This window comes from Taudactylus pleione, unplaced genomic scaffold, assembly GCF_031769625.1.
Source record: "Taudactylus pleione unplaced genomic scaffold, aTauple2 ptg000439l, whole genome shotgun sequence".
Taxonomy (NCBI): Eukaryota; Metazoa; Chordata; class Amphibia; order Anura; family Myobatrachidae; genus Taudactylus; species Taudactylus pleione.
This window is the reverse complement of record NW_028284841.1, coordinates 1,314,926-1,342,253: the sequence shown is the minus strand read 5'-3', so window position 1 is coordinate 1,342,253 and position 27,328 is coordinate 1,314,926. Positions and strand designations below refer to the sequence as shown.

Genomic DNA, 27,328 nt, shown 5'->3' with positions numbered 1-27,328 from the left:
AGCATATCAATTGTTTGAAATGACATAATTGTTTCAGTTGGAGAAAACATTTTTAACCCTGCTGCCCATTTTGCAGCTTCATCATCTCTGTTGTTGCCCATTGACACCGGGTCATCCTCACATGTATGGGCTTTGCATTTAATTACTGCCACCGCTTTTTGCAGTTGGATTGCTTCTAAAAGATGTTCTATGTGTCGGGAATGTGCAACTGGTGTGCCTGCTGCTGTCATAAAATTTCTCAGACGCCATAGAGCCCCAAAATCGTGCACCACCCCGAACGCATACCTCGAGTCAGTGTAAATGTTAGCAGATTTGCCTGCTGCCAGTTCACATGCTCTAGTTAGTGCTACTAACTCTGCCACTTGGGCTGAGTGAGGAGGACCAAGAGGTTTAGCTTCTATGATGTCTGTGTCATTTACAACAGCATAACCTGTACATTATTCACCTGTGTCTGGTTGTCTATGACAACTCCCATCCATATAAAAAGTTACAACCACATTCTCTAAAGGTGTGTCATGTATGTCAGGTCTAGTAGTAAAGTTCTGATTCAGATGTGTCATACGATCGTGCGTATCATTATGTCTGCCGAACTCACCTCCCGCCAGCAACTCCTCTCCTTCCACCCTTTGTACATCATGTTGTACATATGGTAGGTATGTTGCTGGATTCAGCGTACTGCAACGTTTAACAGTAATATTTGCAGGAGCGATTAGAGCTAGTTCCCATTTGGTGAACCTAGCCGAGGAGACGTGTCTGGTTTGAGCTGAGTTCAACAGAGCAGATACAGCATGGGGAGTGTAGACAATCATATCATGGCCCAATAGTATGTCCTTACTTTTACTCACCAATAGAGCGGTAGCCGCTACACCTCTCAAACAGGTGGGGAGTGATCTTGCCACAGTGTCCAATTGGGCACTGTAGTATGCTACGGGCCTACTGGCATCACCATGTTTTTGTGTAAGGACACTTGCAGCACAACCATCTGCTTCCGTACAATACAAATCAAAAGGTTTTTCATAATCGGGTATTCCCAATGCAGGAGTTTTCGTCAGACTATCCTTAAGATTAAGGAAAGCCTGTTCTGATTCCTCTGTGTGTATGACACGATCGGGCTTTGAGGAAGAGACTAATTCCTGTAAAGGTAAGGCCAAAATAGAAAAACCTGGGATCCACATTCTACAGTATCCACACATTCCCAAGAAGGTACGAATTTGCTGTTGATTCTGCAGCAGTGTCATGTTTTGTATGGCCTGGATTCTATCTGTTGTAAGATGTCGTAACCCCTGGGTAAATATTTTACTCTGGATTGGCACGGCTGTAGTTTGTCCTTAGCCACCTTGTGTCCTGTTTGTGAGAGATGAAGTAACAAAAGTTTAGTATCATTCAAGCATGACATAAACGAGTCAGAACATAGAAATAAATCGTCCACATATTGAATTAGAACAGATCCATTGGCAGGTTGAAAAGATTGTAAACAGTCGTGCAATGCCTGGGAGAAGATACTGGGGCTGTCTATGAAACCTTGGGGTAACCGTGTCCATATGTATTGTAAACCTCTGTATGTAAATGCGAATAGATACTGACAGTCAGGATGGAGAGGCACAGAGAAGAAAGCAGAACAGAGGTCAATGACAGTGAAATGGGTTGCATTTGGTGGGAACTGCCTCAAAATGACAGCTGGATTTGGCACTACAGGGAATTGGCTCTCTACTACCTTATTAACACCTCTAAGGTCTTGTACCAGCCTATAACCCCTCCCACCACTCTTCTTCACTGGGCAGATGGGACTGTTGACTACACTAGCTGTACGAACTATAATTCCCTGTTGCAATAATCGCTCAATTATTGGAAAAACCCCTAATTCTACCTCTTGTTTTAGTGGGTACTGGGGAATTTTTGGAACTTGCCTATCGCTTTTTAAATTTACCATTACTGGGCTTACGTTTGCCATTAATCCAGTGTCCTGTCCATCTTTCGTCCAAAGGGAATCTGGAATTAGGGACAACATTTTATCTACCTGGGATGGAGTTTCATTTAAAACTGTAGAGTGATACATTATCCTTTGAGGACTCTCTAACATATCCCGCACCTCGTATACCATTCTCTCTGGGATATCTAAAAATACACCATCAGGGGTGCAGTATATAACACATCCCATCTTACATAACAAGTCTCTGCCCAGTAGGTTAGTAGGAGCCGCAGCAGCCAGGAGAAAAGAATTCCTGGTATGCAACGGCCCAATAGTAACCTCTGTGGACTTTGTTAAAGGATAATGTTCCACTTTACCTGTTACACCCATTGTTGGTACTGTCTCGTTGGTCACCTGCAAATTAACGGGAGATTTTATCACTGACCTGGTCGCCCCTGTGTCTACAAGAAGAGGATATTCAGTACCAGCTACATCAACCATCATGACCGGTTCTTCCCTAGTACTTCCCGTTAACCTGACTATCTGTAGACTACAGGTATGACCTGACCCCTAGCGTTGGCTACCATTCTCCAATAAAGCATTTATGGCTACAATTGGAGCTGGTACCTGCTGAACATTTGCTGGCTTCTGTGCATATCCCTTATGGGGATATCCAGGTCTTCCCTGATGTGGGGTCCCTACTCTTTTTACTGTACAGTTTTTACTTAAGTGTCCTGGTTGTTTACAGTTAAAACATGTTCGTGTATCGGGTGAAGACATGTGGTGTTGTGAGGTTTGCGCAGAGGTTAAAGGTGGTGGATATGGGTAAGGATAGGGAGGGTAAGGGTATTGTGGGGGATAAGAAGTTGGTGGGTAGCATGGGACCTGTGGTTGCATCGGGTTAGTGGGATAGAGTTGTGTTTGTTGTTGCGTGGGGTTAGTGAGAGCACATACTTGTTCAGAAGTGTGTCTGTTGGCTGTGATGTTACCGTCATTCCCTCCAGAGCTTGTATACTGACAGCCATTAGTTTTTTGCTCTGGGCTTCTCTCTTCTTGGAGATGTTTTTATCATGTTCAATGGCGGTATCTATGAGGGTATCTATTGTGAGTCCCCGCCAGCCAGGCTGTGAGGTGTGAACCCGAGTTTTTAAACTCTCTTTCAGACCGTCCACAAGTACCGTGACTATCATTCCCCGGTGGTGAGTTCTATCTTTAATATCCTCTATCCCAGTGTACTGGGTGATAGCCTGCAGAGCCCGATCGCAATAATCTTCTGCAGTTTCACTCTTCTTCTGCTTAATGGTGAAAATTTTGTTCCAGTTAACTACTACTGAAAAATATATACCCAATTGAGTTACAATGCGGGAAATGTTAACTTGGTTTACTTGGTCTGTTAAGGGAACGTCACCATCCAATACACAATCCGTGATAAATTTTGTCACGTCGGTATTGCGTGGTAGACTGGCCCTTAACACCACACGCCAATCTTTATTAGTGGGTTCATGTGAACTACCCAAATTTCTCAAAAATCTTTGACATTTGGCTAATTCCTTTTTGGGATTGGGGAAATCATTTATGATGGAATTTAGTTCTGCTCTTGTCCAAGGACAATGCTTTACTACTTCCCTCGTGGGCACTATACCGTTCGCATCTGCATTTCCATTTGGAACAGTTATTGTCCGAATGGGATGCAGATCTGTAGCGCTGCTACCTTTGACCTGATTACCTGGCTGGGGGTTTAGTCTGCTGCTGCTACGTATGGTATGAACAACTTCCTCTAAGGGTGCAGAGGGCATTAACACTTCCCTTGCTGTTACCGATGGAGATGGAGGCACCACTCGTGATTGTAGTGATGCCGCATCTATCATTTGTACAGCATGGGAAATGGCAGACATTACAATAGGCTCATCATCCACATCATGAACATGTTCTTTATAGTTACTTAAGAGAGGGTACAAGTTGCTTGTTACATTTTTATGGGTATTTTTGGTAACTGTACTTGCACCTCCATCCACATAAGGTGGGGGAGGTGAGCGTGAACTGCTGGCAATACTCTCCACGACGCTACCATGCCACACGGGTGCGCCATTTTGCGGCTCCCCCGTATTGCAATTTGGGGCTGCGGATGTATTTTTTGGCAATGTGCTCACGACGCTAGTTTGCGTCGTTTGCACATTTTTAAGCCACGCATCCCCCTCATGCTGCCACAGTTTTAAACATTCAAAATATTTAACCTTTTTCTCTCGGGAGCGCATCAAACTGATGTGATCCCGGACATTACCTAACACATTTTTATCAAAACTACCAATTCTGGGAAACGGTCTAACACTCTTCCTCGTCATATTATACCATAAATCACAATACCTTATTGCATAAGTACCGTACTTAGTATGCATAATACGACGGGCCGATCCTTTCGGCGCCTCCATTAGCAGCACATCATTGTCTAACATCTCTACTGTTTGCGCGGCTCCCATTCTGAGACAACTCCTACGCTTTTCAATAAAGATTTAAACTGGTGAAAGACAATCAAGATACTTTCACTTACCTGCGCCCACACACCTGGTTAAGATTTGAAAAAGGCAACTTCCACACCCGGATAAGATTTAGTAAGGCAACTTCCACACCTATGAGAGTTTATATGTCGGCTACTCCCACGTACCTCTCTACAACAAAGACAACATGTACACCTGCTACTGTGTATAGAACGGTAAAGCTACTTACCGAGCGGCTAGACTAACCCTTGCACCTAGCCCTTAAGGATCATACGATACCCTTAACTTTGTTCAACAAATATTCACTGTTACACACTTTTTTCCTGCGCAGAAAAATAAACGTTAACCCAGATATTGGTAACAATTGAAAAAGGTAAACCTCAACGGCTTTGTTAAAACACGTGGCAACAGAACCGGAAGTGCGTATACGCTATTGTGCGACCTGCCGCATACACAATAATGCGCCTACCACACAACCGTATAATGACTTTTTAGCTGCATACACAAAAGTGCATCTTTGCTATGCGCAAACCTGCGACTTAGCCACGTACTCAGCACTGCGGCACCCCTTTAAACGTAAGGATCTATCAACAGAGGAAAACAAACTTTTTCCTCTCTTGTCCCTGGATTCTAGTCAGCTTCCTTGATTCACACGGAAACGGATAGCGATCTTTCAGCACAAAGCGGTTGCAGGCAAACCCTGCATGTGGCCACTCCACCCTTTGCTGAAATATCGATAGCCGTATGTACCGTGTGAGCAGGTAAGTGACTTCACTACGAGCCCCCAACTAACGATATTAAAATGAACCTCTATATACCCCTGCCTGTACCTTCTAAAATCCTTCCTATAAACCTCTAAGGATGACGCTAATTTGCGTACGCAGTCATACAGTAAATAAAGACTTAGACCTGGAATCTGTGGTTCCAAAGCACAAGTGTTATTCAAGTAATAGTTCAGACAGTTACACGCAATTGATCCAGACACAATTTAGGCGCAAAAGGAATTATACAGACCCAAGTACAGTATACATACGCAGCGCTTCCGGACCCGATGATAGGCATCAGCAAGAGACCCCTCGCCATTCAGCATTCAGCACGAAGACTCAGATCCCAGCGTTTGAGCACACATATCTATACCCTCCCAGAATAGACCGGACAATAGAGAAGTTTGTTGCTGATGTCATTGGTTCCCAGGGGAGAAGCATCTGTTACAGAGCATTTAACAGGCTGGTTCAAATAGACTCTCCCTGCCTCTAACAGCTGGGGGTCTTTTCCTTCCCGCCCCCTGTAACATCCTAACAGTTGTTCATGAAATATACATTTTGTTGCTTGTAGTCTCTGCGATCCATAACTCGAGAATGCATGATGCGATCTCCCCACCGATAACACCGGAATACTGTGGAAAGAGTACGCATCAGTACGAAACCAAACACGACTTGTTTAGCATGTATAAAACCTTAGTTATCAAATATCTTTATTTCTCAGCATTTAAACTAACTGAACCAACTTAAATCATATACTTTAAAGCTTATTAAACCGTATCTGTGAATATGTAATGTGTGAGTATTCGGGGTTTGATATAAGGATACTAGTTAACTTGGTGCAGATGCGTGCGCATAAAGCTAATAAAACAGCGGTTTCATATGTACTAAAATGTGAGTTTATCTAAAATGGCGCTTAGGCGGCCATTCACAAAATGACGTCTTGCAATCTCATTTTCAAGATGGCGTTTTGCGGCCAGTCGCAAGATGGCGTCGCTGTGATTAAAGAACTTGTCTCGGGCAATTATTCAGCTTCGACACTTTAATGGACAAGCCAGCCGGCCCTTTACTTACTTTTTTATTTTTGTTGGAGACTAGTGCACTTTGTGGGTTACACAGCCCTTTAAGAAATGAGCCAGCCGGCCCTTTACTCATGGGACACAGGCGCACGCTTGGCGCTGCTCCTTTGTTGATGCACGTGCAGCCACAGTGCACACAATTCACAAACAGAAAATATTTTTTTATTTGGTTTGGAGTGCACTTTGGGGGTTACAGCACCCTTTAACGGCAAGCCAGCCGGTCCTTTACTTATGATACAGGCGCACGCTGGACGCTACTTTGTTGATGCATGTGCGGCTACTGCGCACACAATTCACAAACACAGAAAAAATATTTATTTTTTTTGCACTTGGGGGGAGCACCCCTGATGGACAGAGCACCCCCTGGACAACACTACAGCACCCCTTTAGGACTGGGACACTGCACAGGACTTTGGAGTGGACAACTGACTGCACAACACAGTCCAGCCAGCCCCTATGAACTTTGGATGAGTGGACACAGCCCCTATGGACAATAGCAGCACAGCACAACACAGCCAGCCCCTATGGACTTTGGAGGAGTGGACACAGCCCCTATGGACAACAGCAGCATAGCACAACACAGCCAGCCTCTATGGACTTTGGAGGAGTGGACACAGCCCCTATGGACAACAGCAGCACAGCACAACACTACACTGCACTGCACTACACTACACTACACAGCCCAGCCAGCCCTAACTCCCACCCTCCCTCTTCACTGTCCACAGCCGAGTGAGAAAATGGCGCCGACACGTGTACCTTATATAGAATCCAAAACCTGCAAGACCCGGAAGGCGGGATGATGACGTTTTGCCTCGATTTCAGATCCGAGGCAGGCGGGAAAAGTCGAGCCTGACTCGGATCGGCCTCGGATATGGGGGGTTCGGATTTCAGAAATCTGAACCCGCTCACCCCTAGTTCTAATTCATCATTGTGTTTTGGTTTTGGCAAAACCACCCTCAAGTGTTTTGGTTCAGATTCAGGTTGGGTTTTGGATTCCTTAAAAATCTATAAAAATGGTTAATAAAAATCAATAAATATTGATAAAACAGCTACAATCATGTAATTTGGAGCTATTTACCTGCAATCCAAAACGTTAGTTCGGATTTTAAATCCGGGTTCTGAACTGACTACAGAACCAGATCAGTAATCAGAACCTCAAAGTGATTCCAAACTGGGACTCAATTCGATTCGGAGCCCCTAAGTTCAGGCGTGTTCTTATTTCAGGAAAACTGAACCGTGCATCTCTAGTTATAATATCATTAGATTGTCAGTGACTGTCCTTTCATGTAAATTTTGTAATGATTTTTCTAAAGACTTATTTTTCTTCATGTTATGTAAACAGTAGAGACTTTAGTGCATTTATGACTCATAGAAATGTATTTTCTATTTATAGGACTTTCTGCTTTCTGAACACCCACCAGTGGTTCACACCATGCAACACTTGGATTTAGTTGAGGATGAGGAACCAAGCCAAAACCATTGGTCTAATGAGTATCCAGAAAAGAAAGCACAGGAGAAGACAAGGCATCCCCTTGTAAAAAGCCAGACTAATAAGGCCAAATTAGAGCCATCTCTAAAATGGAAGAACCTAACTCTTAATGGTCACCAAGAGTATGTTGTCTTTTCAGTTCTAATACCTTGCAATTCATATAGTTTATGGATATTTTAAATGAACTAGAAGCATACACAGAGGCCAAATTATTTTAGTTAGTTGTGGTGATTTAGCAAATGGAAAAACTCTGTGGAAACCTCAGTAAAATTGGAGATTGTGTGTCTTTGTGCACACAAGTAAAAAAACGACAGACAGAACACATTATTAAATTCTGTCTTGATTTACGTGGACGTTATAATTTACTAATCTAATAAAGATGAGAAATTAAGAAGGACTGGATTTCTTAAAAAGTAATAAAATGCAATGTAGCTTAGTTTATTATTGTATAATTCCATAGAGTTAGGAGAACCCCTATGCAACCCGCTCAGTATGTTAGGGCGCTATGGCTTGAATGTTCTTATAAATTATGTATCGTATGGAAAAGAGTTTCCAACATTTCAGTCCCTTAGAATGTTAGAGGAAAACTTTTAAAGTTGCAGTTTCAAGTTGGTTCAATATTGTACTGGCTGTAAAAAGATGAACGTGCTTTTTCTTTTATTATTTTATTACTTATGTATGCATCCCATCTTAGGTGTACATGTGTTTATTGCCAATGTTTCATGGCCTTTATGGTTAAAGTGGCGGATGATTCTGTGATGGGGAGGGGAACCTGTCAGTGTTACTACTATGCTACGTATGCACACTGTTAGGGCTTCATTGGCCTTCTCCCAGCTTGTCATGATTGTTAAACGTAATGCCAACCGACCCGCTAAAAGGGCTGTTGTGGAATGTCAGGGGTATAAATCATAAACTTTACCGCTCCTAATGCTGGGAACACACTGGACAATATATCGACCATTCAATTGAATAGCCGATATATCGTGGGCGCGTCAGCAGTTGTGTGTACCATCTATATGTCTGTGAACGTCGTTCACAGATATTGTCGGACTGGGACATGAAGGGCACACCGGGGCAATGCAATGCTAGGGGCCCGTGGGTGGCAGGTAGAGGCAAAGGGTGACTGGGGAGGCTGTGGAAGAAGGCAGTTGGTGATAGCAGAAGTCAGAGAGTGACTAGGAAGGCAGTGGGTAACTGGGGAGGCAAAGGGTGGCAGGGAGAGACAGAGTCATTAGGTAGGCAGTGGGTGGCATCGGAAGATAGTGGGTGACATGGAGAGGCAGAGAGTGACAAGGGAAGCAGGGAGAGGCAGAAAGTGGCAGGAGGTAGAGGGTGACTGGGGAGAGGAAGCTGGTGACAACAGAAGGCAGAGAGTGACAGGGAAAGGCAGTGGGTGGCAGGGAGAGGCAGTGGGTGACTGGGGAATCAGAGAGAGACAGAGGTGACAAGGGAGGCAGAGGGTGGCAGGAAAAGGCAGTTGGCACAGCAGAAAGCAGTGGGTGATAGCGGAAGACAGAGAGTGACAGGCAGAAAGTGACTAGGGAGGAAGAGGGTGACTGGGCAGAGGCAATTGGTGAGTGACTTGGGAGGCAGTAGGTGGCAGGGAGAGACAGTGGTGACTGGGGAGACAGTGGGTGGCAGGAAAAGGCAGTCGGTGACAGCGGAAGGCAGTGGGTGACAGGGAGAGGCAGAAAGTGAAAAATAGAGTCATAGGGTGACAGCGGGAGGCAGAGAGTGACATTGGGAGGCAGTGCACGGCAGGGGGAGGTAGACTACCAGAGGCCCCTCCCCCAACACACACACAGCCTACCCCTATCTCCTACCCTGCAACAATAAAATAGTATGTCTATCTATCTATTTATCTATGTCATATATATATACAGTACATATATATATTTTAAATATATATATATATATACTGCTCAAAAAAATAAAGGGAAGACTAAAATAACAAATCCTAGATCTGAATGAATGAAATATTCTTATTAAATACTTTGTTCTTTACATAGTTGAATGTGCTGACACCAAAATCACACAAAAATTATGATTGGAAATCAAATTTATTAACCCATGGAGGTCTGGTTTTGGAGCCACACTCAAAATTAAAGTGGAAAAACACACTACAGGCTGCTCCAACTTTGATGTAATGTCCTTAAAACAAGTCAAACTGAGGCTCAGTAGTGTGTGTGGCCTCCACGTGCCTGTATGACCTCCCTACAACGCCTGGGCATGCTCCTGATGAGGTGGCGGATGGACTCCTGAGGGATCTCCTCCCAGACCTGGACTAAAGCATCTGCCAACTCCTGGACAGTCTGTGGTGCAACGTGGCGTTGGTGTATGGAGCGAGACATGACGTCCCAGATGTGCTCAATTGGATTCAGGTCTGGGGAACGGGCGGGCCAGTCCATAGCATCAATGCCTTCGTCTTGCAGGTACTGCTCACACACTCGAGCCACATGAGGTCTAGCATTGTCTTGCATTAGGAGGAACCCAGGGCCAACCGCACCAGCATATAGTCTCACAAGGGGTCTGAGGATCTCATCTCGGTACCTAATGGCAGTCAGGCTACCTCTAGCGAGCACATAGAGGGCTGTGCGGCCCCCCAAAGAAATGCCACCCCACACCATTACTGACCCACTGCCAAACTGGTCATGCTGGAGGATGTTGCAGGCAGCAGAACGTTCTCCTTGACGTCTCCAGACTCTGTCACGTCTGTCACATGTGCTCAGTGTGAACCTGCTTTCATCTGTGAAGAGCACAGGGCGCCAGTGGCGAATTTGCCAATCTTAGTGTTCTCTGGCAAATGCCAAACGTCCTGCACGGTGTTGATTGTCAATCAATGTTGTTTCCTAAGTGGACAGTTTGATTTCACAGAAGTGTGAATGACTTGGAGTTACATTGTGTTGTTTAAGTGTTCCCTGTATTTTTTTGAGCAGTGTATATTTATATATACAGTGCCTTGCAAAAGTATTCACCCACCTTTGCATTTTGCATGTTTTGTTGCCTCACAACCTGGAATTAAAATGGATTGATTGAAGGTGTGCATCATTTCATTCACAGACTTTGAAGTTGCGTTTTTTTAATAGTGTGAATCAAGCAACATTTAGGACAACATAACAAAAATCTTCAGCGTGCATAACTATTCACCCCCTAAAGTCAGTACTTTGTCGAGCCACCTTTTGCAGCAATTACAGCTGCAAGTCGCTTTGGATAAGTCTCTATGAGCTTGTCACATCTTGCCCCTGGGATTTTTGCTCATTCCTCAAGGCAAAACTGCTCCAGCTCCTTCATATTGGATGGTTTCCGCTTGTGAACAGCAATCTTCAAGTCTGACCACAGATTTTCAATTGGATTGAGATCTGGGCTTTGACTAGGCCATTCCAACACATTTAAATGTTTCCCCTTAAACCACTGGAGTGTTGCTTTAGCAGTATGCTTCAGGTCTTTGTCCTGCTGGAAGGTGAACCTCCGTCCTAGTCTCAAATTACAGGTTGACTGAAACAGGTTTTGCTCAAGAATGTCCCTGTATTTAGCACCATCCATCTTTCCCTTGACTCAAATCAGTTTCCCAGTCCCTGCTGCTGAAAAACATCCCCACAGCATGATGCTGCCACCACCATGTTTCACTGTGGGGATGGTGTTCTTGGGGTGATGGGATGTGTTTGGTTTGCGCCAGACACAGCGTTTTCCTTGGTGGCCGAAAAGTTACATTTTAGTCTCATCTGACCAGATCACGTTGCTCCATACATTTGGGGAGTCGCCCACATGCCTTTTGGCAAACTCAAATCGTGTCTTCTTATTTTTATCACTAAGTAATGGCTTTTTTCTGGCCACTCTTCCGTAAAGCCCAGCTCTATGGAGTGTACAGCTTATTGTGGTCACATGCACAGATACACGAGTCTCTGCTGTGAAATGCTGCAGCTCCTTCAGGGTTACCTTTGGTCTCTGTGCTGCCTCTCTGATTAATGCCCTCCTTGCCCGGTCTGTGAGTTTTGGTGGGCGGCCCTCTCTTGGCAGATTTGTTGTGGTACCATGTTCTTTCCATTTGATGATGATGGATTTGATGGTGCTCTGGGGGATCATCAAAGATTTGGATATTTTTTTATAACCCAACCCAGAATTGTACTTCTCAACAACTTTGTCCCTGACTTGGTCTTCATGGTGTGATGCCTCTTGCTTAGTGGTGTTGCAGCCTCTGGGGCCTTTCAGAAAAGATGTGTTTATACTGACAGATAATGTGACACTTAGATTTCACACAGGTGGACTTCATTTCACTAATTATATGACTTCTGAAGGTAATTGGTTGCACCAGAACTTTTGAGAGGCTTCATATCAAAGGGGGTGATTACATATGCACATGCCAATTTTCAGAATTTTATTTATAAAGATTCTTTTTTATATATAGTTTTCTCATTTCACTTCACCAAATTAGACTATTTTGTGCAGATACATCACATAAAATTCAGATTAAAAAAAATAAATAAATTACAGGTGGTAATGTAACAAAAAAGGTAAAAAGCCAAGGGGGGTGAATACTTTTGAAAGGCACTGTATATATATATATATATATATATATATATATATATATATATGTGTGTGTGTGTGTGTAAACAATCATAAAAACACCCTTATTTCGCGTTAAGGTCAATTCTGGCAGCACCTCAAAGTGGGACCCTGTCAGCGGAAATCTAACAAATAATACAAAAAATAAAATGATAGACCTGAGGGCGCTAATCAACAATGAATTACAAAATATATTAAATTGTTGGAAAGTCCGTATCTTTTAGAAGAATCCTTGTACTTGTTCCAGTTAGAGGTTAATCAAAGCAGACAAGAACAATTATTCACTTAATCTTTCTTCATAGGATGTAAAGGAACTGTTATGGTGAGTGAAAATGTCCTGTAAATATACCCTCACACCAAAATGTCACCCAAAAAGATGGCCAAATGGCCTAGTATTAGTAAATGACACGGTAATTAATTTTTTGTAATTTATTCAAATAATTTAGAAAAAGTTTCTTACATCAAATACAATGGTGTCGAATAGCCAACATCTTTGTTAGGTAGATGTTAACCACTAACCACCCCAAAGGGTGTGAGCTCATTGGTGGAAACCTGATGTGGGACAGATTGCTATGGCACCAATAACCCAAAGACGTTGGCTATTCAACACCATTGTATTTGATGTAAGAAACTTTTTCTAAATTATTTTAATCAATTACAAAAGATAAATTACTGTGTCATTTACTAATACTAGGCCAGTTGGCCATCTGTTTGGGTGACATTTACGGACTATCCAACACTTTAATATAACATTTTGTAACTCATTGTTGATTAGCGCCCTCAGGTCTATCATATATATATATATATATATATTTCTGTATTAGTCTGACTTACCGTTCTTCTCTTCGTGGTGTGAGGACAATGAACGGTCTGTCATTTGTGCTGCTGAGACAGGTGGGGTGGGGGGCTTCTTTTAAAATTAATTTTAAAAAATTACTCTGTGTAGGGGGAAAAAAAGATAATCTGTGCTTATGCTAAAGCTGGGTACACACTAAACGGATATATCTGCAGATGATGGTCGTTCATACACACTGTCATCTGTCAGTGGGACCCGTCCCCTTCCCCGCGGCCTCTGCCATCAACTGACGCGATATGTTTGTGAACGACGTCATTCACAGACATACTGGTACACACTGGCCAACGGTCACCCGATATATTTGCCGATCAATTGATCAGCCAATATATCTGTCAGTGTGTACCCAGCTTAAGACTATTACCCACACTAGGACTTACTAGTACTATATTACATGCCAGGGGGTGTTATGTAATATACATGATAAAATGGCATAATAAATGTGTAATGTCTCTTTCTCTTAAAAACCTCCCTTTTATTCACTTATATATATATTTAATGATTTGTCCCCCCAACCCCTTCATTTATATAAATGTAATATATTTTGTCCCCTCCCCTTCTCTTCTATTAATGTAATGATTTCCCCCCCTTCCTCCCCTGTATGTTTAATATTTTGTTCCCCCAAACCCTTCACTTACAGCATATAAACCTAATGATCTTTTGTCTCCTCTTCCCTGTATATATTTAATATGTCCCCCCACCCCATATATAAATCTATCCCCATACTCTTTTAATTGTGCCCCTCCCACCTTTTTTACTTTCCTGTTCCACATTGTCTTCTATTGTCTTTATGGGCTGCTGGGGCTGATCTCAGGCTGGCCAGGGATCTACCTGCTGCTCTGCATGCTGCCTCTGCTCCTCTTCTCAGGGATGAGACGTTGTGACGTCATGAGGTCTCATTCCCTCCCTGCTGTCACTCACAGCACAAGCACAGCCCTCCCCACCCGGTGACAGCCTCAGTACTGTGAGGCAGCCTATCACAGAATGGGAGAGGAGGGGGAACTCATTTATTGCCGGACACAGGACATCACAGCCGTAGTTGCACCCCTGCAACACTGTTCTAATGACTGGCTAGGAAGGAAGGGGCCGAGAGGGCAGACTGCTGCCCAGACCACCCTTCCCCCTAACGCGGCCCACTAATCCCCTCCCAGAAAGAGGCGTGGCCTGAAATCAGTGGGGACCACCGGGGGTATCCCCGTCGGCCCAGTCCGAGCCTGTTCACAGACATATTGCGACAGCTGTGCAGCACAGCAGATGGGCGATATATCTGCTGAGATATCAGCACATCGTGCTGTGTGTACGGGCGGTCAGCCGACTCTTGCTGCAGAGGCCTCTGGTGACTGACATCACAAGTGGGCCCGCACATGTAAATGCCCGCTCAGTTTGGTAAGTGTGTATGCGCTTACCAATCATTAGATAGGACGGCGGATAGGGCAGAAGGCTGATCCATCGTCTTAGTGTGTACCCAGCTTAAATTATCTGCCAGATCAGACAGTATGGCTCTGACATTGTCTGTCTGACTGAAACCCACTGGGAGAAGCTTATGTCTATCCTAAGGCCATGTGTAGGCTGGGCAACAACAACTGTTTCTTAGTGGTATCGAGAACTGCTGCCATCTGATAGATAAAGATTAAACTATGGACTTTGGGCCTGATTCAGCAAGGGACGCAGTTGCTTATACGCACGCAATCGGCCGATTGCTGCGTACTGCACATACGTATGCATCGCAGTGGAGTGCGCAAACCGGCTACTGCGCTCAGGACTGCGATCACAGAGGATACACAGACTCCTGTCAGAGTGATTGACAGGATGTGCCATTTGTGGGTGGTGACAGTGGGGTGGTCGGGCGAATGCAGGCGTGCCGCGTGTGCGTTGGGACGGTGTTGCATGGGCGTGCATACATTTTCCAATACCATACGCAGCCTGAGGCCTCATAGTGTGCGCTGAAGTTAGCAATTCCTGAGTGAGGTCTGACCTGCCTTAACTGTGCATATGGGTCCGATGTTACTCGATGTTACCGATTAATTCACTATGTAGGCCAAGTATACGGATGTGAGTAAGGGGAAGTGGGTGTCCTTATGGCAGGCTGCGATCACAATGTGAATGCAAACATTACCTATCACCGCTGATATTAGCAACAGCGTTGCGTGCGTATAAGCAGAATTGTGATCCGTGATAAATCAGGCCCTTGGTAAACTCTTTCACAGAAAAATATGATGTACCATGTACCTTCCTCAAAGCTTTCCAGTGCTCATCCTAACCCTCTACTCGATGTTCCTTCCTCACAATCCAGCCCATCTGTGTCACCCCTGTTTGTCTGCCCCCTCCCCTTTAGAATGTAAGCTCTCACAAGCAGGGCCCTTTTCCCCTACGTACTTTTCCTTCCATTACTTATATTTTAATTTACAACAGCACCTAACATTTGGTTGCTGACACCCTGCTGCTTATTTAAGTGTTATGCAGTAATGTTTATTCATCATGTATTTGTCCTGCATTGTTTGTACTGTTAATAACTGCTTTTCTTGTGTGCTCATTTGTTTATGTACTTTGTAAGGCACTGCGGTACCCTTGTAGTGCCAAATAAATAAAGCATAATACTAATAATAATAATTGCAGTGTTACTATGAAATGGGCAAAAAATGGACTTGGTTCACTTCATCTCTGAACAATCCATATGTAAATGAGAGTAAGAAAGGCTTCCTTGTACTCTAAATTATAAACCGACATTGTTACATTGTACTAGAAAAAAGTGAACTACCCTTGTATCAAGGTGTAATAACAAATCATGTTTGTGTGACATATAGCCAAAGTACAACTATATTAGCATTAGCATTATTTTTGTTTCTAGTATAAATAAAAAAATAATGAAGGAAGACAGAATGTAGTGTAGCATGTTCACCAACTGTTTGATGAGTTTTTTTGGTTTGTTCTTGATGTGTGCTGTGATCAGTGTTTCTTATCAGCTAAGCCTTTCTGATTTTTAATATATGTGAGTGCAGTTATTTTTTAATATAAAAATTGTTAACATACTACAATATAATATTTTTTTCCTTCCTTATTTTTTGATATGTATCTAATGGTTCCTTTGGAAAAGAGTGTCTCTTATGAGGATCTGTATCTGATGGTTCCCTCGGAAGGGTGTGTCTCTTATGATGACCTGTGTCTGATTTATTCTTTAGAAGGGGGTATCTCTTATGAGGATTTGTATTTGATGGTTCCTTTGGAAAGGAGTGTTTCTTATGAGGATCTGTATGTGATGGTTCCCTTGGAAGAGTGTGTCTCTTATGAGGATCTGTATCTGATGGTTCCCTTGAAAGGGTGTGTCTCTTATGTGGATCTGTATCTGATGAATCCTTTGGAAAGGAGTGTCTCTTATGAGGATCTGTATGTGATGGTTCCCTTGGAAGAGTGTGTCTCTTATGAGGATCTGTATCTGATGGTTCCCTTGAAAGGGTGTGTCTGTAGTTCTGTATCTTTTGGATTCTTTAGAAGGGGTATCTCTTATGAGGATCTGATAGATCCTTTGGAAGAGGGTGTTTTTATGAGGATCTGTATCTGATGGTTCCTTTGGAGGGGTGTGCCTCTTATGAGAATCTTTATCTGAGGCTGCTTTGGAAGGTGGTGTATCTTATGAGGATCTGTATCTGATGGTTCCCTTGAAAGGGTGTATTTCTTATGAGGATCTGTATCTGATGGTTCCTTTGGAAGGGGGGTATCTCTTATGAGGATCTGAATCTGATGGTTCCTTTGAAAAGCAGTGTCTCTTCTGGGATCTCTGTATCTGATGGTTCCTTTGAAAGGTGGTGTATCTTATGAGGATCTGTATCTAATGGTTCCTTTGGAAGGGTGTATCTCTTATGAGGATCTGTAACTGAGGGCTCCTTTGAGAGTCCTGTGCATCATACAGAGGTTTCAAAAATTCCAGAAGGAACAAATTACTGTAGTGACATTTTTCTGGTGTATATTTTCTACCAACAAAGTATTTAAGTATTGGACACCAGAAAAACAAAAATTGCGGTATAGAAAAAGTTCACGTTGGACGCATCTCAGACATTTCTGTGTGCGCTAAATGTGCGTTTCTGAAGGGCAACTGTGCGGCAACAATGAGAATGCAGGCAAGAGAACTGCTTTGTGGCTGTGCCAGGGTGTGTTATGGTCGTGTTGTCAGATATCCATTCTGTTATGAGTTGTGCGTTTGCACATTGGAAACCAAATTCAGACGCATCTGCTGCATTTGCTGTAGTATGGGGAAGATGTAAGTACCAATGATAGTAATGATGGTTTCGAGAATGGAGCAGTGGGACAGCGCATTCACAAACATACGGACAACTATATTAGCATTATTTTTGTATTTGGTTCACAGCAGGCATCTAGAGTTGTGTTCGCATTATGTACCACTTAGGCTCATAGTACACGTATGTTTAATAGAACTTAAGATTTGCGATGGTTTCCAACCCACCAGTTTTCTTTACACTTTTCGATAGTGGTGCTGTATACATCTGCAGAGAGCGTTCACATTTTAGGCTTGACATTGCAGTTATCTTTTACATGATTATCCTAATGCAGCGAGGATTTCTCCTGATCAAATGACCAGCTTTATTTATAAATATCTTATATGAGAATATCCTTGTGTACAAGTCACATTATATTAAAACACTGTTAGAAATTCATTAAGTCCAATCACGCTTGGTAAAGGAAAATGTAGAGAAATTAAATATCAATGAAAATGAAAATTGTTTTTGCCAGTGTCTGAGTGCTTTCATTTATTTTTCCAGAACTGTAATTAAAACCAAAGATATTATGGCAGAAAAGTCTGCAGACAAAAAAGAGTTATTCAGAGATCAGAAAACAGTTAAACCAACGAGCTCAGAGAGTAAGAAAAGATCCAATAATCTCACGTCTGGGCTAAGACGACAGTCTGCATTAAAAAGGTAGGAATGACATCTCATTATTCAACATTCATTAAGGGATATTACTGCTGGGATATTTTAATATAGTGATGGCACAATAGAAAAATATTTAAAATGTCACTACATTAGGTTTGCAATTGTAGTTTAGTGTGGTGGCACTTTATTGCAGGGCTAGTACATCTGCCCATGTCATTCATAGTGAAGTTACCCCAAAAATTCTGACCCTGTCCAGTTAGTTAGATGGTATACGTTTATGAGCAGTAAAAAACAGATGCTGCAAATTGTATCTTGCGTACAGGATGTATCACTTAAGTCATTTTGAAGTTCCTTGGTATTTGAAGAAAACAGGATCAAACAAAATACTGTACTTCCTTTAACAACCACCCAAGCGCCATCAGCCAAGGAGTTAGAAACTTTGTTAACAAGATTGATATAAATACTGTACAGAGGAAATATTATTTGTCAATTTCTGGATGTTATTGCATAATAGTTTCAAATAATTCATAGTGTTCCTTATAAATTACATTATGTTATACAATAATTATTTTACTATTTATTTATTTATTTATTTATGTATGTACTATTAGCATATTAATTTTATGTAGGGCTGCATATAAAATTGATCTGGGACAGCTTATCTGTTAATTAGGGTTTACAATCTAGGTTATGGTGCCTCAAATAATGATAGATAAACATAATTATATAAGATCTGAAAAAGTTCACACTTGGGTTTGAACCAGGGTCTGTCATCAGTGTCTTTTTCTATAGTCACTAGTAAAAGGACCTGGCATCTGCCGGGTCACCGCAACCATCCCTGCCCTGCCTGCCCTGCCCTTTCCCGTTCCATTATACTTATCCTGTGTCCCTGGTCCTTTTCTTTACATGGTCTGTCCTGTCAGTGCAGTGGCAGCCTGTGGCACCCACCTCAGGTTCTTCAGCATACACAGTGCACATTAGTGACATGCTCGCTCAAGCTGCAGCCGTGATGACAGAAGTTCACGTATTGTGGACTAATTGTGATGCATTTTGCAGGCATAGAATTAGTGTTGAATATGCAAAATCCATATTTCTTTAAATTGTATTAATTTATTGTGTAATTTTGTCAGAGAGTAGTTACACTTCAACAGTACCAATATATTCCTTCCAACGATCCCAGGTTGTCAGGACAGTCTCGATTTGCGGTGTCACACAAAAGTGGCCATTTTTGTGCAGATCACAGCAGGCAGTTTGGCGTGGGGTTTATGTTGCTTTGGGGAAGGGATTCTTTATCCTGATTTTGTAGGCCTAAATGTTGGGCGGTAGGCAATGTTGTTGGTCTTTTACCTCCTGCTGCCTCCTTTTCACTCCCAACATCATAACACTGCTCTTGTCACATTCAGCCCTTGCCTGACAGATGTACACACTATCTTACAATATTCATCTCCTGAAATACTCTGTGCTGTTGTTCACATTGGCTGCAGGTTATGCTGCCTTCTCTCAGGTTAAAACTAGGAAATCATGTACATACAAAAGATGAAGACTAATAAAAATATTTGTCTGTTCCTGTTCAAATGCTCCTGAAAAAGACAAAAACATTCAACTGGTGTCAAGCATATAAGATTGCCTGGTGGTAGAACGCTGGGTCTCTAAATCGCCAATTGTGCGTGGTACAAACACTTATACCTTCAGTATAGGCAGATCATAAGCTTCATTTTTCTGAATTATTATTCAACCAAAACATAATTTAATTTAATTTATAAATTCCATAAAATATGCTATATTACAGGCATAAAATATGGCCACAGTTATATTTTATTAAGCATACTGATCTGCACACATGCTCACTATTTAACAATGAAAGCGTTGGTTTGTTGTTGTTATGCTATCTCCCTTGGATAATGGGATATTTAGTGTTTACATACAGAAGACTTAGAAAATTTGTGAAGAGAAAATCCAGACTAAGGATAAGTGGGAAGCAGCCATCTGGATCTGATATTTCATAGGCGTTGGACACAGCAATTGACTTTAGTTGTCCTGATGAACTGTAATATGTCTAGCACTCAGGACTAGACAAAAAAAATTGGTATGATCATTGCCGAAAGATTAACTTTGATTGATGGCAAGCAAAAGCAGATGGTAATAAATTGAACTGATAATGACTGGCAGTCTGTGATTTGTTTAATTTCTACAGGCCCACTTTTACTCCCTCTAATGTAAATTTGGGATTTTTAAGTTGGAGAAAAATTTTAAATAGAAAACTATAGCTTATTTTTTTATTATATTTTGTAACAAAGATTCACTCTTGCTGAAAGGTAATACAAAACAGATGTCACATTCACGATGGTACATCTTCCACACTAGGTATTCACATAATTATTTTTCTATCTAATTTCACCTACAGAGAATTCAGTCCGATTTTGCAATCCAACACTGGAAATAATTGTTCATGGAATTTGAATCCTTACAAAGATCTGTGGTTTTATGAGCTACATTTAAAAAAAACACCTATTATTTTGTATAAAAAGCAACTGACTGTGACTGCACTAATGTTTGTAATTTAAGCAGGGCAATAGGCCTGAACTAATACTAATAGGTATTTCGCTAGTACAGGCATCTCACTTGCACTAGCTTATAAAGTTTCAGTTTTTATTTTTGTTTCTTTATACTATTACATTTCTCTTAAGGGGTAGATTTACTAATAATTCTAATAGGAAAAGAGGAGGTGTTACTGTAGAAAGTAGCTAGAATCTGATCTCCACTTTTCCTTTTTAGGAGTATTAACGTATCTACCGTATAGGGAAATATTTACCAACAACCCGCATATAAAATGTGATTGTGGTAAGAAAATTTTGCGCCATAAAAAGGTCCCACTTGCATTTACCAAATGTACCAGAGATCCCTCTCTGGTACATTTTGTGAAAAAGTAGCCCATAGGCTACTATGGCTAATGCCATCATCAGATACCATTATTCCAAGGCCAAGCTCCTGAGCTTGGTAGATCTGACTTCCTTAGCAGCTGCCAAGGAAGCCTATGGGGCTGCTTTTGTGGTCAGAAAGGGAGGGACTGTGATAGATATTGGAGATATCTGCTGTGGTTTCTTCTTGTTACATTTAGGGGATACTTAGATTTTGTGGGGGAATTTGCTCAAGATCACTTTAATAATTGTGCCCCATAAAGAAATGATAGTTAAATCACTGGTCCCATGCATCTGCTTTGTTGACCTTGACACCCTATCAGAGCTTGATGCAAGGTTTATGGGGCCCATTTATCATTGTATATTTGAGGTTTAATCCCCGAAAACACCCTTTTTTGGGGGTTAACCACAAATATTAAGTTTCCCCCGGATGTATGAAGGAGCGACTGCAACCCTGCTGTTATCCCTACATTTCCGCTGGCAGCCACATCCCCCATAGGTTTCTATAGGTAGGAGGCAATGCATTCTAGATATTGGCCCCCGTAGTTAGCCGCTGTAGTCTACGGGCTACACCGCGCATAATTAGCCACCGGAGGATTCTTACGGAACCCTCTCCAGCAATGGAGGCCGTGCATGTGCAGTCAGCGGGACTGCGCATTCGCATTACCCCCAGCAGCTCTCCGGGCACATCGCAGGGATAGAGCCCGTGTCCCAGCATGTGCCGGATGATACATACGGGCTCTATGATTGCATATTGCAATGCGTTCATGGGTGGTAATGTCATGCCCAGACCGCATTGCATTTACAATCATTAATAAATGGGGGCCTATATGAGATCACAAACTAAACGTGGATTGAGGATGGTGTTCTTAGTTTTTCTTTAATTATTATAATTTGTGTTTGTGCTTGGTGACCAGTATATTATATAGTGTATTAAAGGTTACCTTGGTACGACTGATGTGTCCACATCTCAGTACATGTGCAAAACAACCCAAGGGGCCATTTATAAACTGCAGGGATGCCACCTCGCAGAGGAAAAGCTGCTTCAGACTGCTGGAAGTTTGTCAGAATTTATCTTCCCATTGAGCAAAAGCTCATTTTGTATTTGGCTACAGAATCCAAGCACATTACACCACATTCAGCCTGGAGTACCATGATGACACCATGATGACACACAATTCCTCCGAACAGAAGGAGCACAATTTTGGACCCAATCAGTTGTTCTTGTCTTGGTATGCTAGCTCATGCATATAACCTTAGAATAGGAACTGGTACAAATTGGAAGAATTGGCAGATGAAAACTCTTGTGCACTTCCACATTTTCCCATCCTAGATTTAACAATGTTCTCTGGTACTTAATTAGTGTCTTTGAAAAGCTTCCTTAAGGACTGTTACAGTGCTCCAGCCTCCGGTAAAAGCATTACAACATGTAACCAATCAGGAACATTTGATCCGGAACAAACACAGTGTAGTCCTTTCTGCTCAACAGTTATGTACTACAAATGTGATGACCATTTGGAATAATAAAATACAATGCATATGACACTTAAGTTTAACAAGTGGGAAGTTTATGAAGAATGAATACAAGATAACTTTGTGACACGTACATCTATCTGAGTTGTCTTTCATTTTCAGAAATGTTATTATTATCTTGACTCTAGACTAATAATTTGTCTCCCTCCTCCTAAAAAATTCATATTTTACATCTAGTCAGTTGCATCGATATAATACCACAACACGTTTAGTTTAATTTCTTATTATACATTTTAAATGTCAGCAACAATACAGAATACTTCAAATAGTTTGTAACAATATTTTATAAAATATAATTTTGCCATAAATTATCTTATAAGCCATGCAACTTTTTCCTTAAAAAAATGATTCTTTTTTAATATAGTATTTTCTTTTATATTTATAGAGTAATTATTTTGCTTTATGTTAATAGTAAAACTCCTGGAACAAAATCAGACGAATTTAGTGAAAGTTCTAGTGAGAGCGAAGAAGACGAGGAACAGCCAGAACGACGCCAGGAGGGAAATGCTGACCTGCCCACAGAGTATTGGCAAATCCAGAAACTGGTCAAGTATTTAAAGGTAAATATTGTGTATTAACAGTTAGTGGTGAAATGTGGTGAGTCACCAAGATAATTGCCCCTGCCTCAGTGTATTACCAATGCTCTGTTTAAGGCTAATATTATTGGCTTAAAGAGTGTCCATTGCCTTGAAACAGTCGAGGCAGCGAATGAGAGCGCTGAACCAATATTTACAAGACTGCAGACTATCACTTCACTGAAAACTAGTGAAATCACTATGGAATTGAATAACTGCTTTCTAGTAATTTCATAGGCTGCATTCTTTCTGTGGTTACTAGGGAGTTTATTTACTAAGTTACTAGGTACCAGCCAACCAGCTCCTAACTGCTATTTTTCAAACACAGCCTGTGACATGGCAGTTAGAGGTTGATTGGCTGGAATTTTATCTCCATTGACTTTATCTCCATCCAAGGCTTAGTAAATAGACCCCTAGGTCCTTATTGATTGTATATGCTGCATTCACATTGATATTGTTAGAATTAACTGAACTCTGCAGTGGTCACATGACTGCAATTCTGTTGCTAGGGTTTGATTGCTTGATTTTAAAACTATCTTGCAGGTTACCTAGAACAGGGGTAGCCAAACTGGTCCTTGAGGATCACGTTTTCCAGACCAGCTGGCTAGTGCACAGGTGTAGTCATTACTGTCACGTTTTAAAAGATGTGGTGCATTAATTTCTAAAGCTGGGCATACACGGCCAGATAAAATGCCTGTCAGACCGACAGACATTTTATCTTTCAGCCTGCCAGCTGCAGACACTGAGATTTCTTACAGTGTATTAGTCCGACATCTGCGATCCGCCCTCGGGGGAGGAGACATTTCCCTGTTCCTTCCATAGGAAGGAATACAGGAAATATCTGTCTGTCGGCCGCGGCTGGGCATACAATGCTCGATGCGGCCGACATTGTACTCATAAATATCGCATCGGACGGGCATGCTGGACAATCAGGCATGCCCGACCGAGCAATATTTATCCCTCGGTTGCCCACACACATGCTACAATTATCAGGGCGATCCGCGGATATCAGGTGGATCGCCCCGATATTTGTAGCGTGTATGGCCAGCTTTACTGAAGGATTCCTACAGATCCACAGGTTGTCTGGATAACATAAAATCAGTCCTGACCTAGGATACACACCAGACGGCTTCTCTTCTCCTTTCTGCTGTCTCTCAGGTGCTGCTAATTATGCATCAGTAGCTAGGCTCGAATGCTTAGCCTTTAACCACTTAACTGGTGCAGTCACATATGATGCAACCACAGCCAGATGGACTTTCACTGACACAGTCTCATCTTTCAGTTCCCAGCTGAGCATTATTACACCGATCTCTACGAGTGCAGAGATTGGCTGCAGCAGGGGGACTGATGACAGTCGCCCCTGAGACATGCTCAGCTTCACTCTACATGATATGAGGTGGAGGTGCTAATGCCACTGTGGTGGTAGAGGTGATGCTACTGGGGAGTCCATGTTCCCTGGAAGTTTGTGGGGGTAATGAGATGTGTAGATTTGCTCCTGATCAGTTATCTGTTGATTCCTGGTGTTTGATCTTGGCTTGTTCCTTGATTCTGATTCTGTGTTAATTTCCCTGGCCCTGGAGTGTTCCTGATTATTTGTCTGTCTCAGTCCATGATTTAGTTTCTGTTATCATATCAGTTCTTTTTATATCCATTATATCAGTGATTGTCACTGCTATTGTGATAATTATTATGTGTTACTATTGCAAAACCTCTTGTCAGAGGTCTTCACCTTTAATTCTCAATCAATATTTCTTCTTCAGGGTCCATTGGCTCCACAGGGAGATCTTGGGGTGGAGGTGATGGATCTGGATCCCCGGCACCACGCAGTTGATGCTTTCAGCTCCCAGGATGCATCGGTCCATCTTCCCTATACTCCGCCCCCGAGCCAGAGGCACCTCAGTTTTAGTTGGTGCCTGGCCAGAGTCGGGTCTCTGTTAACGCAGGGGGGCTGCTTAGCAGCCCCAAAGCTATTTTATTTTATGATTTTATTAGTTTATTGGACTATCTTGAGAAAGTGCAGCGGCAAATTGTCCATAGGACGTCTGCGCTGCCGCTCTGTCACCACGCCAGCGCCGCAACGCCAGTACTGATCTGGGGATCTCGGCTGGCCCCCGGGGTCTGTGCTAGCCAGGCCCTGCGGGAGAGCTCAGACTGCAGCCAGACGCATGGGGACAGGTAAGGCGGGTCACCGCATGCGGTGACCCGCATATTGGCAGTCATACCTCCGGTCTCAAGGGACAGACCAGAGGTGCTGAGGGTGGATGCAGGCTCCAGATACTGCACTCCACTAGACCATCAGGGACATATTTGGTGTGGGAGCCAGCGTCCCAGGGGTTAATCATCAGCCAGAGGAGACAGCTTTCCCTGTTTTAGCGTCTTCTCCCCCCAGCTCAGCACGCCTTTCCACTGCGGTCTGGCTTCTCTGAGCCTCTCTCCTCCTGCAGCCATGCTTCCTCTGAGGTCTCCGGCGGCCATTTTTTTGGTGCATTCGCAGATCTCTCAGGACAGCGCATGGTCTAGTACCCCTACACACCTCTGCCTTGGGTTGGGGTATGCAGCACTATATCCTTCCCAGACACTGAATCTGGGCAGTTGATTGTAGTGCCACTTTGCAGTATACTTTCTGCATTGTATGTGACTTATGCTAGTGCTGCTTGTCTGTGTCTTTGTTTCCTAACTGTCAGCATATATCTGTACCTTTTCTCTTATTTACAATGCCCGAATACAGGTGTAGTTAAGGTGGTTCTTTTAACTCACATGAAGGTGTTAGGTTAACAATGAAACAGCCGCTGTCGGCCGTTATATCTTGTTTGGGAATTTGTGACTCTGCCATTGAGATGAGTAGATCACACACTGTAGCCCATTGCTGTTTAGGCTGAGATGTATTGCTCTATGAAGTCGCACTGTACTATGAAGTTCCCTACAGATGTGGATCTCCCCTTTATTGCTGATTGCTATATGTGATACTTTCATTGGACAAAGAAAGCTTTTTGATACTTTTTTGCATAAGGATGTGCTGGCTGAATTCTTTAACTCTGTTTTTTTGCCGTGCACTCTGTTTACCTACTTCGTTCTCATGGTGTGTGCTGCTGGTCTCAAGGAATATATATATATATATGATAATATTTGTGAGGTCTGACACATACTGTTGTGTGCTGCACTGTGCCATATTTAGGCAAAGGGTTCCTGCAGCTTACCCAAGTGTCCAACAGGACCAGTGTGTTGCATACTTAGGCAGTGGGCTCCTGCAGCTTATCCAAGCATCAGTCAGGACCAGTGTTTTTTTCTCTGACTATTACCTTAACATGCAAGTGTATTCAGGGGTGTTCCTGTGCCTCACATTTATAGAACTACGTATTTGTGAGGTTTTGTCACATGCATTCGTTGCACTGTGCCATATTTGGGCTGCGTGCTCCTGCAGCTTACCCAGGCATAAGACAGGACTAGTATATTGCACTCCTACTAGTATCCTACATACACGGTGGTTTCATTATACCCAGTGCCATAGTGTTTGCCATTTACTCTGCAGCTATGTCTAGCATAGGCAGGAGTATTAACAGGCATCTTCCCCCATACTGCTATCATGCAAGGTATGGGCTGCAGGCTTAAATGAGGAGGATTTGATAAGGGCTACATATTACCTGGGCTTCCTTTGCTCATGTACTGGCCACTTTTGCAGAACCGCCTAGCGGTTCCGGCTGTGGTTTACCCTATGGGGCTATCACAACAGGACATAATGCCCCCTTTGGGGTTGCCACATCAGGTTCAGGTGATACAGGTACCTCCTGTACCCCCACCATGGGTAGACGTATTCTCTAGCTCAGTGCAGAGTCTGACGGCTACATCTAATGCCTTTCAAACCATGTTGCAATGTGGGAAGCCCCAACCCAGTAAACACGTCCTGTGTTATCGTCATAAATTAATATTCCTGACTTGGTGCGAGGTGTCAGATCCATCTTATTAATAGCAGAGGACGAGCCAGCCCCTAAATCCAAGCACCCTCTGTTTAAACGACAGAAAGTAGCTTCAGCAGTATTCCCTCTATCGGATCAACTAGCTGAACACACGGCAGCAGCCTGGTAATCGCTTGGAAAGAGGTTTCAACCGCAAAAATGTCTGACCTCATGTTACCTTCTTTCTGCGGCTCATTGGGCGACTTGGGGAACACCCCGATTCCCATATTCCGTGTTTAATTACAAGCGCTGCGTTGCCTATTACTACAGTTACTTCCTTAAAGAATCCTACGGGTAGGAGGTTGGAAGTCTGC

The 27,328-nt window shown here is 42.7% G+C and overlaps 1 protein-coding gene across 1 annotated transcript in view; it reads left to right on the top strand.

The window, feature by feature from the left end:
* Positions 1 to 27,328, top strand: part of ODAD2 (outer dynein arm docking complex subunit 2) — a 200,311-nt gene that overhangs the window by 43,863 nt on the left and 129,120 nt on the right. Inside the window, exons 8-10 of the mRNA XM_088447790.1 lie at positions 7,638 to 7,855; positions 17,925 to 18,080; positions 22,899 to 23,046. Of these exons, the coding sequence (XP_088303916.1) occupies positions 7,638 to 7,855; positions 17,925 to 18,080; positions 22,899 to 23,046 (522 nt within the window). The remainder of the gene's footprint in view (positions 1 to 7,637; positions 7,856 to 17,924; positions 18,081 to 22,898; positions 23,047 to 27,328) is intronic.